At 43.3% G+C, this 15,072-nt stretch overlaps 1 protein-coding gene across 4 annotated transcripts in view; it reads right to left on the bottom strand.

Moving 5' to 3' along the window:
- The window catches only part of LOC311248544 (focal adhesion kinase 1-like), a 169,352-nt gene that overhangs the window by 141,982 nt on the left and 12,298 nt on the right, over window positions 1–15,072 (bottom strand). For all 4 annotated transcript variants that reach the window (XM_084339408.1, XM_084339409.1, XM_084339410.1 and 1 more), the window contains exons 3-4: window positions 10,024–10,054; window positions 7,844–7,911 (exon numbers count right to left, since the gene is read on the bottom strand). In XM_084339408.1, the coding sequence (XP_084195534.1) occupies window positions 7,844–7,911; window positions 10,024–10,054 (99 nt within the window). The remainder of the gene's footprint in view (window positions 1–7,843; window positions 7,912–10,023; window positions 10,055–15,072) is intronic.

Here is a 15,072-nt window from a genome sequence, read left to right as displayed (position 1 = left end):
CATGTTACCAAGCTAAGTAATGTTACCAAGCTAAGTAATGTTACCAAGCTAAGTAATGTTACCAAGCTAAGTCATGTTACAGAGCTAAGTCATGTTACCAAGCTAAGTAATGTTACCAAGCTAAGTCATGTTACCAAGCTAAGTAATGTTACCAAGCTAAGTCATGTTACCAAGCTAAGTAATGTTACCAAGCTAAGTCATGTTACCAAGCTAAGTCATGTTACCAAGCTAAGTAATGTTACCAAGCTAAGTAATGTTACCAAGCTAAGTAATGTTACCAAGCTAAGTCATGTTACCAAGCTAAGTAATGTTACCAAGCTAAGTCATGTTACCAAGCTAAGTAATGTTACCAAGCTAAGTCATGTTACCAAGCTAAGTAATGTTACCAAGCTAAGTCATGTTACCAAGCTAAGTAATGTAATGTTACCAAGCTAAGTCATGTTACCAAGCTAAGTAATGTCATGTTACCAAGCTAAGTAATGTTACCAAGCTAAGTAATGTCATGTTACCAAGCTAAGTAATGTTACCAAGCTAAGTAATGTTACCAAGCTAAGTAATGTTACCAAGCTAAGTAATGTTACCAAACTAAGTAATGTTACCAAGCTAAGTCATGTTACCAAGCTAAGTCATGTTACCAAGCTAAGTAATGTTACCAAGCTAAGTAATGTTACCAAGCTAAGTCATGTAATGTTACCAAGCTAAGTAATGTTACCAAGCTAAGTCATGTTACCAAGCTAAGTCATGTTACCAAGCTAAGTAATGTTACCAAGCTAAGTAATGTTACCAAGCTAAGTCATGTTACCAAGCTAAGTCATGTTACCAAGCTAAGTCATGTTACCAAGCTAAGTAATGTAATGTTACCAAGCTAAGTAATGTTACCAAGCTAAGTAATGTTACCAAGCTAAGTCATGTTACCAAGCTAAGTCATGTTACCAAGCTAAGTAATGTTACCAAGCTAAGTAATGTTACCAAGCTAAGTAATGTTACCAAGCTAAGTCATGTAATGTTACCAAGCTAAGTAATGTTACCAAGCTAAGTAATGTTACCAAGCTAAGTCATGTAATGTTACTAAGCTAACATTAGGCTACAGACGTCCACGGCTGATAAACAAACACATAATAAAAAAATAATAATAATAATCTTTTTCCCCCTCCTTTTTCCTCAATTTTTCTCCCATCCCAATTTTAGTCGTTATGCCAATTCCCAATCCCCTTCCTGGTCGCTGCGCACCTACCCCCCACAGTCAGATCATCTGGGAGAGTGGAGGCTATCACGTGCTTCCTCCGACACACGTCTAGCCAATCAACCGCTTCTTTTCACCTGGCAGCGCGGACTCTCACTGAGAGTGTGTAACGTGTGGAAGGATCACACTACCCCCCTTAGATCCTATCCTTGCTGAGCAGGCGCGCCGACCGAACTGTAGGAGTCGCTATTTACAACGACCAGGACGCACCCATCAGCTTTCCCACCCCTAACACTGCCAATTGTATTAGTATGAACGACCAGCCAAGCTGATAGCAATGTGGAGAGCTGGGCTCGAACCCAGCGTCTCCTGCATTGGTGGCGAGCGTCTTGCCCACTACACCACCTAGCCGCCACAAACACTCTTTTAACTTACATACAGTTCCATTCTTCCAAAAACAACATTCAGTTCTTAACTCATTCAGCGCCATCGCTTAATGAGCCAGGGGGCGCTAGAACGCCATCGATTTAATCAATGGGGAGACTGCGAGATTTGCGAGTGCTTAAAATACATCTTAAAGGAAAACTCCAACATTTTGGGAAATTAGCTTATTTAACATCTTCCCTGGAGTTAGACAAGAAGATACATACCTTTTTTGTCTCTGTGCATGCATTAGGCTTAGGGAACAGTCGCTCCGTTAGCGTAGCTTAGCTTCATCACTGGAAGTGGGGCAGAGTTAGAGCCTGACGTTCCCTACAGTGCCCTACAGTCACGAAATAGTTAGTTTAGGTTCGTGTTAACGTTAGATAATGTACAAAATAAACGTATTCCGCTGCTATAGACGTCGCTCTTTTATTTTGAAACCCCCCAGAAAGGAAGTCATTATATTTGCTTGAGTGTCCGGTTGCTGGTTAGCTCCGTTAGCGTGCAGGATATCAAGACCAGCCATTGGAATACTGTTTTCTAAATTGGGGAGGCTTTTAATCGTCAAGGTAAGAGGATTTTAAGTCATGGTATCCATAAACTTCAATCGGTTCGGATCCTTTGAATGAATGAGAATGTCAACAAACACGGCTTCACGTAGAATTCACTGACTGCGCCCAGAGACGAGTGCTTAGGCAAAAAAAGATTCCGAGTATATTTGCTTAGAAAACGTAATTGTCGAATTCAATTATTTTTTATTTCTCCACGTGGTAAATACACAGGTCACAACATGTTTACAGGAACGTTTTGGAGTTGTATTTGGAGTGTATTTCGTGACTGTAGGGCACTGTAGGGAACGGCAGGCTCTAACTCTGCCCCACTTCCAGTGATGAAGCTAAGCTATGCTAATGGAGCGGCTGTTGCCTAAGCCTAATGCATGCACAGAGACAAAAAGGGTATGTATCTTCTTGTCTAACTCCAGGGAAGATGTTAAATAAGCGAATTTCCCAAAATGTTGGAGTTTTCCTTAAAATTATAGCTATGGGTCTAATACACCCGTCGATTGTCAGTGAGTTGCTTCCAGTCAACATGTACAAAACGAATTGTCTTTTCATCCGTACATTTCCGTTTTATACCGTTTTGAATATGAGTATAGTTTTGGTGATTCTTAGTAATCCCAGGAAAAGACGCGATAATAGCCCTTTAGTGAAATACACTAAACACATTGTCATTTTTCACCTGATTATTGAATCTTCCTGAAATCAACACTAGATTATCATTATTATTATCCTTCCTCGTGCATACATGAAATGGCCCTGGTAGCACGGCTTTAAGGAAGCCATAGGAAGGATAAAGGGAAGGAGTGAGGGATTAATAAACTGAACATTTTAATAGATTAATAAAACATTACCATCTCCACTAAGGTCTTCTGTAGTGTCCAGGAGAGCATGCAGAGAAAAGAGGTGAGCAGAGGAGAGGAAAGAAGAGAAGTGGAGAGAAGAGAAGAGAAGAGGAGAGGAGAGGAGAGGGGAGGGGAGAGGAGATGAGATGAAAGGAGAGGAGAGGAGAGGAGAGGAGAGGAGAGGAGAGGAGAGGAGAGGAGAGGAGAGGAGAGGAGAGGAGAGGAGAGGGGAGGGGAGAGGAGAGGAGAGGAGAGGAGAGGAGAGGAGAGGAGAGGAGAGGAGAGGAGAGGAGAGGAGAGGAGAGGAGAGGAGAGGAGAGGAGAGGGGAGGGGAGGGGAGGGGAGGAGGGGAGAGGAGAGGAGAGGAGGGGGGAGGAGAGAAGTGGAGAGAGGAGAAGAGGAGAGGAGAGAAGAGAAGTGGAGAGAAGAGAAGAGGAGAGAAGATACGAGGAGAAGAAAGAAGATAAGAGACAAAGAGAGAAGACAGGGGGGAGAGAAGATAGAGAAGAGAAGAGGAGAGAAGAGAACAAGAGAGAAGAAAAGAGAAAGGAGGAGAAGAAAGGAAAAGAAAAATGAGGAGATGATAGGAGAAAAGGGAAGAGGAGAAAAGAGAAGAGAACAGGAGAGGAGAAAGGAGAATAGGAGAAGAGAACAGGAGGAGAAAAGAGAAGAGATTAGAAGAGAAGAAAAGAAAAAAGAAAGGAGATGATAGGAGAAAAGAGAAGAAGAGGAGAGAAGACAGCTGAGGGGAGAGAATAAGAGAGGATAGAAGAGGAGAGAAGAAAAGAGGAGAGGGGAGGAGACAGCAGAGAGGATAAAGGAGAAGAGAAGAGAAGAGAAGCGAGACGAGGGGGAGGTGAAAAGAAGACAGAGGAGAGGAAATGAGAGGAGAGGAGAGAAGAGAGAATAGAAGAGAATAGAAGAGGAGAGAAGAAAAGAGGAGAGGAGAGGAAAGGAAACAGCAGAGGAGAAAAGAGAGAAGACAGAAGAGAAGAGAAGAGAAGATGAGAGGAGAAGAGAGATGAGGGGAGAAAAGAAGACAGAGAGGAAATGAGAGAAGAGGAGAGGAGAGAAGAAAAGAGGAGAGGAAAGGAAACAGCAGAGGAGAAAAGAGAAGAGAGATGAGAAGAGAAGAGAGATGAGAGGAGAAGAGAAGAGAGGAGAGAATAGGAGAGAATAGGAGAGAAGAGAAGAGGAGAGAATAGACGAGGAGAGAATAGAATAGAAGAAGTCATGGTATCCATAAACTTCAATCGGTTCGGATCCTTTGAATGAATGAGAATGTCAACAAACACGGCTTCACGTAGAATTCACTGACTGCGCCCAGAGACGAGTGCTTAGGCAAAAAAAGATTCCGAGTATATTTGCTTAGAAAACGTAATTGTCGAATTCAATTATTTTTTATTTCTCCACGTGGTAAATACACAGGTCACAACATGTTTACAGGAACGTTTTGGAGTTGTATTTGGAGTGTATTTCGTGACTGTAGGGCACTGTAGGGAACGGCAGGCTCTAACTCTGCCCCACTTCCAGTGATGAAGCTAAGCTATGCTAATGGAGCGGCTGTTGCCTAAGCCTAATGCATGCACAGAGACAAAAAGGGTATGTATCTTCTTGTCTAACTCCAGGGAAGATGTTAAATAAGCTAATTTCCCAAAATGTTGGAGTTTTCCTTAAAATTATAGCTATGGGTCTAATACACCCGTCGATTGTCAGTGAGTTGCTTCCAGTCAACATGTACAAAACGGATTGTCTTTTCATCCGTACATTTCCGTTTTATACTGTTTTGAATATGAGTATAGTTTTGGTGATTCTTAGTAATCCCAGGAAAAGACGCGATAATAGCCCTTTAGTGAAATACACTAAACACATTGTCATTTTTCACCTGATTATTGAATCTTCCTGAAATCAACACTAGATTATCATTATTATTATCCTTCCTCGTGCATACATGAAATGGCCCTGGTAGCACGGCTTTAAGGAAGCCATAGGAAGGATAAAGGGAAGGAGTGAGGGATTAATAAACTGAACATTTTAATAGATTAATAAAACATTACCATCTCCACTAAGGTCTTCTGTAGTGTCCAGGAGAGCATGCAGAGAAAAGAGGTGAGCAGAGGAGAGGAAAGAAGAGAAGTGGAGAGAAGAGAAGAGAAGAGGAGAGGAGAGGAGAGGGGAGGGGAGAGGAGATGAGATGAAAGGAGAGGAGAGGAGAGGAGAGGAGAGGAGAGGAGAGGAGAGGAGAGGAGAGGGGAGGGGAGAGGAGAGGAGAGGAGAGGAGAGGAGAGGAGAGGAGAGGAGAGGAGAGGAGAGGAGAGGAGAGGAGAGGGGAGGGGAGGGGAGGGGAGGAGGGGAGAGGAGAGGAGAGGAGGGGGGAGGAGAGAAGTGGAGAGAGGAGAAGAGGAGAGGAGAGAAGAGAAGTGGAGAGAAGAGAAGAGGAGAGAAGATACGAGGAGAAGAAAGAAGATAAGAGACAAAGAGAGAAGACAGGGGGGAGAGAAGATAGAGAAGGGAAGAGGAGAAAAGAGAAGAGAACAGGAGAGGAGAAAGGAGAATAGGAGAAGAGAACAGGAGGAGAAAAGAGAAGAGATTAGAAGAGAAGAAATGAAAAAAGAAAGGAGATGATAGGAGAAAAGAGAAGAAGAGGAGAGAAGACAGATGAGGGGAGAGAATAAGAGAGGATAGAAGAGGAGAGAAGAAAAGAGGAGAGGGGAGGAGACAGCAGAGAGGATAAAGGAGAAGAGAAGAGAAGAGAAGCGAGACGAGGGGGAGGTGAAAAGAAGACAGAGGAGAGGAAATGAGAGGAGAGGAGAGAAGAGAGAATAGAAGAGAATAGAAGAGGAGAGAAGAAAAGAGGAGAGGAGAGGAAAGGAAACAGCAGAGGAGAAAAGAGAGAAGACAGAAGAGAAGAGAAGATGAGAGGAGAAGAGAGATGAGGGGAGAAAAGAAGACAGAGAGGAAATGAGAGAAGAGGAGAGGAGAGAAGAAAAGAGGAGAGGAAAGGAAACAGCAGAGGAGAAAAGAGAAGAGAGATGAGAAGAGAAGAGAGATGAGAGGAGAAGAGAAGAGAGAAGAGAATAGGAGAGAATAGGAGAGAAGAGAAGAGGAGAGAATAGACGAGGAGAGAATAGAATAGAAGAAGAGAGAAGAGAAGAAGAGAGAATAGAAGAGGAGAGAATGGAGGAGAGTAGATGAGAAACGAGAAGAGTCAGTTAGTGCTGTGAAACGTAACAGGGATTCAGGGTACATTCAGGGTCGTGTGCTTTCTAATAACATGAAAGTAGTCAGTAAGCCACACAACAGCCAGCTGTGTTTCAGTCAATATTATGGTGAATTCGTTCGTCTCTCATCAGCATAATAATGCTGTATACATGTATATATATATATATATAATTTACCATATATATATTTATATATTTCCATATCTGTCTGAATACCTGCATACTCTCACTTCTATATACCTAGGCTATTTATACACCTGCATATACCCATATAATCCTGTATATTATATATCTTTGTATGTATCCACATATGTCTGTACATACCTGCATATAATAATTTTTACATATCTGTAGATACTATATATATATATCTGTACATATCCCTTACCTACTCTTACTAGTTACACTGCTGGCCAGTATGACTTACTACCTGTATCACTGTAGATTAATACTACAACTCTGTACAGACATCTCAGTGGTACTAATCTATATATTTTATATTCAGTTGAATCACCAGTACATTGTATATTACTACTGTACTTTACTGTTACAGTTGCACTGTGGTTAGATGCCAAACTTCTTTGCGTTGTACTGTACTTGTGCTGCATGATGACAATACATTAGAATCTAATCTAATCTAATGTGCCCAAGTCATATACATGAGCTGGTAGATGTGTTTAGTAGGGTCGTGAATTCAGGACAACTTTTTTTTCAGAACCTCCCACTTTTATGAGTCGACGAGGACGAGCCAAACGTATTGGTCAAAGCAACCAGGAAGTTATAAAGCCAGCCAGCCAATCAGAGTGGGAGATACAGTGGATCAGAACAGAAGACAAAGGGGAGGAGGAAACGCTGTGCTTTGGTTGGTTTAGCAGGCGACGATGTCACAAGGTCTTCAACCAATCAGAAAGGAAAGAGAGAGGGCGGTTAGGTGGTCGAGCGGAGATTGCGTTCGTCACCAGCCCCGGAGCTGTGAGCTTGGTTCGCCTGTTCGAATCCAGCTCACAGCTCCGGGGTTGTCACCAGCTTGGCTGGCCGTCTGCACTGATACAATTGGCTGTATCAGAGGGTGGGAGAAGCTGGCGGGGTGGGTCCGGGTCGTTGTAAACAGCGACTCCTACAGTTCGGTCGGGGCGCCTGCTAAGCGCGGATTGGACGTGAGGGGGATAGTGTGGTCCTCCCACACGCTACGCCCTCTCAATGAGAATCCGCGCTGCCAGGTGAAAAGAAGCGGTGATTGGCTGGACGTGTGTCGGAGGAAGCACGTGGTAGCCTCCACTCTCCCAAATGATCTGACTGTGGGGGGTAAAGCGCAGCGACCAGGAAGGGACTGGGAATTGGCATACGACTAACATTGGGATGGGAGAAAATCGGAGGAAAAATGGAGGGGGAAAAAGACCAATAAAAAAATAAAAATAAATAAAGGAAAGAGAGAATTACAGAATGTGAGATAGAGAGAGAGAGAGAGAGCGAGAGAGGGAAGAGTGGAGTAATATTTCTAGAGAGATAGGTAGTAAGAGAGATGGAGAGAGACAGACAGACAGAGATAGAGAGAGACAGAGCGATAAAGAGAAAGATAGAGAGAGACAGAAAGAGAAGGTGTTGCCATTTTACCTGAGACAGATAATGTCCTCACTCCAGTCTTCTTGACTGACTCCAGTTTCTTCTCACTGTTAGACAACCTACAGTCAGAGAGACAGTCAGAGAGACAGACAGGTCATCAGTTAGACAAGCAGGGGCTTAACATCTGAAAAGAATAAACAGCTCCAGAATATTCTGGACTAAATCATATCTAACAACAAAAAACATTTTCAGAGACAATAGCTTAATCTCAGCAATTTAATTAGCAAACATCAACGTTAACCCTACTGTCACTCATCACTGGGCTAGTGTCTCTCTGTCCCTCTCTTTCTCTCTCTCTGTCCCTTTCTTTCTATCTCTCTATCTATCCCTCTATCTCTCTCTTTCTATCTCTCCATCTACCATCTCATTCTACCAGACTAAAGCTACCAGACTAAATCTACCAGACTAAATCTACCAGACTAAATCTACCAGACTAAAGCTACCAGACTAAATCTACCAGACTAAATCTACCAGACTAAATCTATCAGACTAAATCTACCAGACTAAAGCTATCAGACTAAATCTACCAGACTAAATCTACCAGACTAAATCTACCAGACTAAATCTACCAGACTAAAGCTACGAGACTAAATCTACCAGACTAAATCTACCAGACTAAAGCTACCAGACTAAATCTACCAGACTAAATCTACTAGACTAAATCTACCAGACTAAATCTACCAGACTAAAGCTACCAGACTAAATCTACCAGACTAAATCTACCAGACTAAAGCTACCAAACTAAAGCTATCAGACTAAATCTACCAGACTAAATCTACCAGACTAAAGCTACCAGACTAAATCTACCAGACTAAATCTATCAGACTAAATCTACCAGACTAAATCTACCAGACTAAATCTACCATCTCAATCTACCAGACTAAATCTACCAGACTAAATCTACCAGACTAAATCTACCATCTCAATCTACCAGACTAAATCTACCAGACTAAATCTACCAGACTAAATCTAAATCTACCAGACTAAATCTACCAGACTAAAGCTACCAGACTAAATCTACCAGACTAAAGCTACCAGACTAAATCTACCAGACTAAAGCTACCAGACTAAAGCTACCAGACTAAAGCTACCAGACTAAATCTACCAGACTAAAGCTACCAGACTAAATCTACCAGACTAAATCTACCAGACTAAAGCTACCAGACTAAATCTACCAGACTAAAACTACCAGACTAAATCTACCAGACTAAATCTACCATCTCAATCTACCAGACTAAATCTACCAGACTAAATCTACCAGACTAAAGCTACCAGACTAAATCTACCAGACTAAAGCTACCAGACTAAATCTACCAGACTAAATCTATCAGACTAAATCTACCAGACTAAATCTACCAGACTAAATCTACCATCTCAATCTACCAGACTAAATCTACCAGACTAAATCTACCATCTCAATCTACCAGACTAAATCTACCAGACTAAATCTACCAGACTAAATCTAAATCTACCAGACTAAATCTACCAGACTAAAGCTACCAGACTAAAGCTACCAGACTAAAGCTACCAGACTAAATCTACCAGACTAAAGCTACCAGACTAAATCTACCAGACTAAATCTACCAGACTAAATCTACCAGACTAAAGCTACCAGACTAAATCTACCTGAGGAGCTGATCTTAAGGAGATCTCCAATCTCTCTCACCTCTCTTTGTCTGTTTTTGTGTGTGTGTGTCTCTCTCTCTCTCTCTCTCTCTCTCTCTCTCTCTCTCTCTCTCTCTCTCTCTCTCTGTATCTCTATTGCTCTCTCTCTGTCTCTCTCTCTCTCCCTCCCTCTGTATCTCTCACAGTGGTCAAATAAGGCAATAGGTTTACAAGCCAAATATTTTCCACTAGGCTTTTTAAACATGCCCCCCCCCCCCCCTCTGACAGTTCTAGGGCAGAGGGGCGTGATGAGAGAGAGAGAGGGAGGGAGAGAGAGAGAGAAAGAGAGAGATAGAGGGAGACAGAGAGAGAGAGAGAGAGAGAGAGAGAGAGAGAGAGAGAGAGAGAGAGAGAGAGAGAGAGAGAGAGAGAGAGAGAGAGAGAGAGAGAGAGGGGGGGTATTTTCAGGACAGTGAAATTAAATCTAGATACAAATGTTGGATTGAGAGTCAGTCAGTCAGTCAGTCAGTCAGTCGGTCTGTGTATTAGGAATGAAAGAGTCTTACTTAGGGAGGGACGGCAATGCTCTGTCTCCCTCTGCAGGACAAAAACACACATCACACTTTAGAACAAAAACATTTCATAGAATAGAGCTGGGCTCCAACCACTGTGTGGCCTGGTGGCAATTGCCACATTGTTATGCAGCTGGGAAATCTCTGACATCACTGCTATGCACATTTTGAGATGACTCAGCTCGGTGAGGGTGAATGTTGTGAGGGGAATTGGAAGAATGCGCCAATATGAGAATTAGAGACATACGTTTTATTAATATAGGGCCACACGGCCGGGAAACGGTGCTGAATACTGGGAAAGGCCATTTATGAGATAGTACCCCTTTAAATTTTAAATGTTGTACTCTGTTTTTTTTTGTTTTTTTTATAATTTGTTATTCTGTATTATTATTGTTTCTGTTATCTCCCTGTGAAGTTCTGTGTATTGTTATTATGGTTATTGTGTTGTCTTGTTTTCATGTGAGTAATAATAAAAAGAAATTGATAAAAAAAAATAATAGAGCAGGGGTTCCCAAAGTCGGGGTCGCGACCCCCAGTTGGGTCGCGAGCCGCCGCGGGGGGGGTCGCCAGATGATTTAAAAAAATTAAAATTAAAAATTAAAAAAAAATGTATGCAGTCAGGCCACTGAATTTAGAAGCAGGCCAGGCCAGTGTTTCTAGTTGCAGCAGCGCAATAGTTAGATAACCTAGGTGGGGAACAACCAGGAGATCACTGCAACTCACACAAGTTGGAGAACTATCTCTCTCTCTCTCTCTCTCTTGCTCTCACACACACACAAGGGAGCCGCATGTGATTGGTGGAGGCGGGACCCTTACAAAAAACTGCTAATCATTGACACATGCTAGCCTGTAATAATCACAGAAAAATCGACTTTGCATTTGATATATTGCAAATATATGCCATCACACACACTGGCATTTAAAGGGTTAGAATTATAAAATGAATATGTGGTGTTATGATCAGGGCTGAAGTTGAATAAAATATTGTATTTATCAATTACAAAAAATCTGTGTTGTTGCTAATCATACATTATGCTAGCCTGTTTTTTAACAATAATTTGTGATGCCATCACAAACACTGGCATTTAAAGGGTACAAATAAAAAAATTCCTGCACCAGAATGCAAGAAATGAAGTCTTTGTAACAAAAAAAATCCTGGTGGGGGACCCCCAGACCCCCTGCTTAAAAAGTGGCCTGACTGGGGCTATATTTTGCACTATATTTCCTGGCCTGAATGATTTCCCCAGTCCGGCCCTGGTTAAAAGCCTCCAATGCTTATTAGTGTGTGTGCGTTTGAACGTTTGCATGTTTCAACCATACTGTACATTTCCATTTAAAAATATATATATATATTATAATTTTTAATTTTTTTTGCCTCCTATAATAGTGGGGGTCGCGGCTCTCTGACACCGTTATTTGGGGGTCGCGGGCTGAAAAGTTTGGGAACCCATGGAATAGAGGACCCCACAGGACCCCACATGGACCCACACCAGTTTGCATACCGGACCAACAGGTCAGTAGAGGACGCCATCAACCTGGCTCTCCACCACACTCTACAGCACCTGGAAGAGTGACGGAGTTACACGCCACTGCCGAATTCTACCCGCATTTGGCGGGTGGCGGGTGTTAATGTCAAGCCCTGGTCATAGACCACCGCAACACTTCCGGTATGTTCAGCTCATGGGAGAGAGAGAGCGCGGGAGGAGAACATTTATGAATGTTGATGAGAGCCTTGACGTAAGTGGTTGTAGCTACGGCTGTGGGGGCGCTGGAGACATGATCCAATAGACTTTTTGTTACGCCTGAGTCTCCTGAACACGAATCCCAAGTCGATCGGCCCTGACCTCCTCTCCTCTGCAGTGTTCCACTACTGTGCAGACCAGCTGGCCCCCATCTTCACTGACATCTACAATACATCCCTACAACTCTGTTCAGTCCCTCAGTGCTTTAAGCAATCCACCACCATCCCAGTCCCCAAAACCACCAAAATAGCCTGTCTCAATGACTACAGACCCATAGCCCTTACATCAGTAGCAATGAAATCATTTGAACATCTGGTCCTGGACTACCTCAGAACCGCCACAGGACCCCACATGGACCCACACCAGTTTGCATATCGGACCAACAGGTCAGTAGAGGACGCCATCAACCTGGCTCTCCACCACACTCTACAGCACCTGGAAACCCCCAACACCTACACCCGTATCCTGTTTATTGACTTCAGCTCAGCTTTTAACACCATCTCCCCTAGTGTTGCCACGATACTGGAATTTTGAACTTCGATACGATACCTTGAAAAGTATCGATATTCGATACCATTTTCGATACCACGGGGAAAAAGGTTCAATCTTAAAATGTAATATAAATGTAATTATAAATGTTGCTCTTGTTGCTGGTTGATTCTCCTCAGCTTCTCTCTGGTACTATAAGAGAAGATAAATATAACACTTTTAAAACCCTTTGTTTATCTTTAGATCACAAATTTAAAAATAACTGTTCATCTCACTTCAATAATTTTTATTGCATAACATGGTATTTTCTCAAGCAGACAAACACTGTAATCTGTGTTGCATGTACCTGACAAACTGAACTGTTTGTATTACAGTCATATTCCAATTTAACTGAATGCACATGTGTGTGAATGCACATACTGTACTATTACAGGTATTGAAATGAACAATGCAACTTCCTTATACAAAAAAATATATATATATTATGAATAATTAAATATCGATATTTCGGGAAATGAGTATTGAAACCGTTTTAAATATTCAGAATCGATATGTATCCATTTTTCGATATTTTTGACAACACTAATCTCCCCCAAAAATCTGTTCCATAAACTACAGGACATTGACATCAACCCAACCATCAACCACTGGATCCTCAATTTCCTCACCAATAGAACCCAAACAGTCAAGGTAAACAACAAATCATCCCGCCCTCTGACCCTCAGCACTGGGGCCCCCCAGGGCTGCGTCCTTTCCCCTTGGCTCTTCTCCCTCTACACTAACCAATTCACCCCCCTGGACAGTTCAGTCAAGGCCTTCAAATACGCCGACGACACCACCATCCTGGGCCTTATCTCCAACAACGACGAGTCCATTTACCGGCAGGAGGTGGACAGAGCAGTGAGGTGGTGCTCATCCAACAACCTCCTGCTCAACCCCTCCAAAACCATGGAAATTGCCATAGAGTGCAGGACTTCCATAACCATCTCAGACCAACCCATAACCTTAACTGAATCATTCAAGTTCCTCGGCAAGTACATCAGCAATAAACTCAAACGGGACATTAACACCACTGCCATTGTTCTGAAGGTCCAGATTAACACTGAAAGTCTGCGTTTATTATTTTGTATAACTTATATATTGTTTATATATATAAGATATATATCTTCACGTCATCTGTTTTACGTGCCAGTATTTATCATTAGCCTTTTGTATATGTCCCATTCTTAACGCTGTAGGCGCCAGCGCGCGCCCCTCTAGACATGTTCAGAACATGCCCAGGCAAGCCCAGAGAGAGCGCATTGATCTGTGTGGGTGAACAGGCTCAGCCCACAGGTAACACAGAGTGAGAGAGAAGTAACGTTTGGCGCAGTTGTAAACAGGACGGCAAGGCAACGGATCGTTATAGAGAGCCGCACGGCTAATTAGATACAACCATAATATTGTCGAGCCATTATTGGCACAGTATAGTGACTTGTGTAAGCGAAGTAACGTGGAGAGACTTATAGTTGAACCCAGCGACGTTCGGGATATAACTACTTATTGAAGACTTCATGCGGGTTAGCCTAGCAACAAGGGCTAACTAGCTATCAACCATGCCAACGGGCGTTTGGACTAATAGCTATTAATTCTGCCATCGGGCGCTAGGAATACAAGGGCCGGTCCGTACGAGACCCTTTCCTCCCCAGCGACGACCGGATTATCCTAAGTGTGTCTGCAGCCCTCTGGAAGTAGGAACTCCAGAGGACCACCGTCTCCATCCATCATCTTGCTTTTCCCTTTTCTGCGTGCTTCGTCCCAATCCACTCCATTCAGAGCTCCAATGGTCGGGTACCCGTAGTATAGGAACTATCGTTACCTCGGACATTGTGGCATTGATATTAAAGTAATAACAGGAGATCTGTGTTCATATGCTATGTATGTTTTCTATTAATATTAAAGTGATTGTTTAACTCGGTTTCACTGTCCCCTCGCAGTTAATGGAGTGTCCGCCATTTTGTGTAACTATATTGTCTGGCTAATTAATATTCTAGTAGTGGTATAATCTAAACATCTAAATACAGTCAGGGTTGTGTAGCCCCTTAGCTACAGCCATCATCAAAAAGGCCCAGCAGTGCCTGTACTTCCTCAGGCAACTGAGGAAGTACAGAGTCCAACAACGCCTGCTGGTCCAATTCTACACAAGGCCATAATTCAAAGCATCCTCACCTCATCCATCACAGTCTGGTACGGTTTGACAAACACACCAAACACAAACTCCAACGCATCACCAAGACAGCCTCCAAAATAATTGGCTGTCCCCTCCCCTCTCTGGACTCCATCTACACCTCACGCACAGTCACCCGCTCTGCTAAAATAGTCAACGATCCCTCTCACCCAGCACACCACTTATTCCAGCACATGCCCTCAGGTCGCTACAGGTCCATCCTAACCAGACACACACGCGTCACAGTTTTTTCCCCACAGCAGTCCGAAGACTGAACACCCTGGCCCGCCCCGCTTTGCACAGACGGGCAAGCATCTGTCACTGACTGACACTGTTACCGTGACTGTCCTGTATGCGTCTATGCCTTCTACAACGCCGCTCGGCTTCCGGGTTCCTCTGATTGGCCACTAAGCCCATGTGACCGCGCGCTAGCACGCCCCCCTTATCGCCCACTCTCGCGCTGTGAAGCGGAAGAGCCAGCGGGGGCGAGGCGGTGGTTTCTTCCCGGCTCCGTGCGCCGCTGACTCGGTCCAGCTCCAGCAGCAGCGGCCGTCTTCTCTCCGAGGCGGCTCGTTCTTATTAATCCCCCATTGTTCAGGTCGACAT

Source organism: Notolepis coatsorum (genome assembly GCF_963971535.1).
Source record: "Notolepis coatsorum genome assembly, contig: SCAFFOLD_353, whole genome shotgun sequence".
Classification (NCBI taxonomy): Eukaryota; Metazoa; Chordata; class Actinopteri; order Aulopiformes; family Paralepididae; genus Notolepis; species Notolepis coatsorum.
The sequence above is the reverse complement of the archived record's forward strand: the minus strand, read 5'-3'. Positions and strand labels throughout refer to the sequence as shown.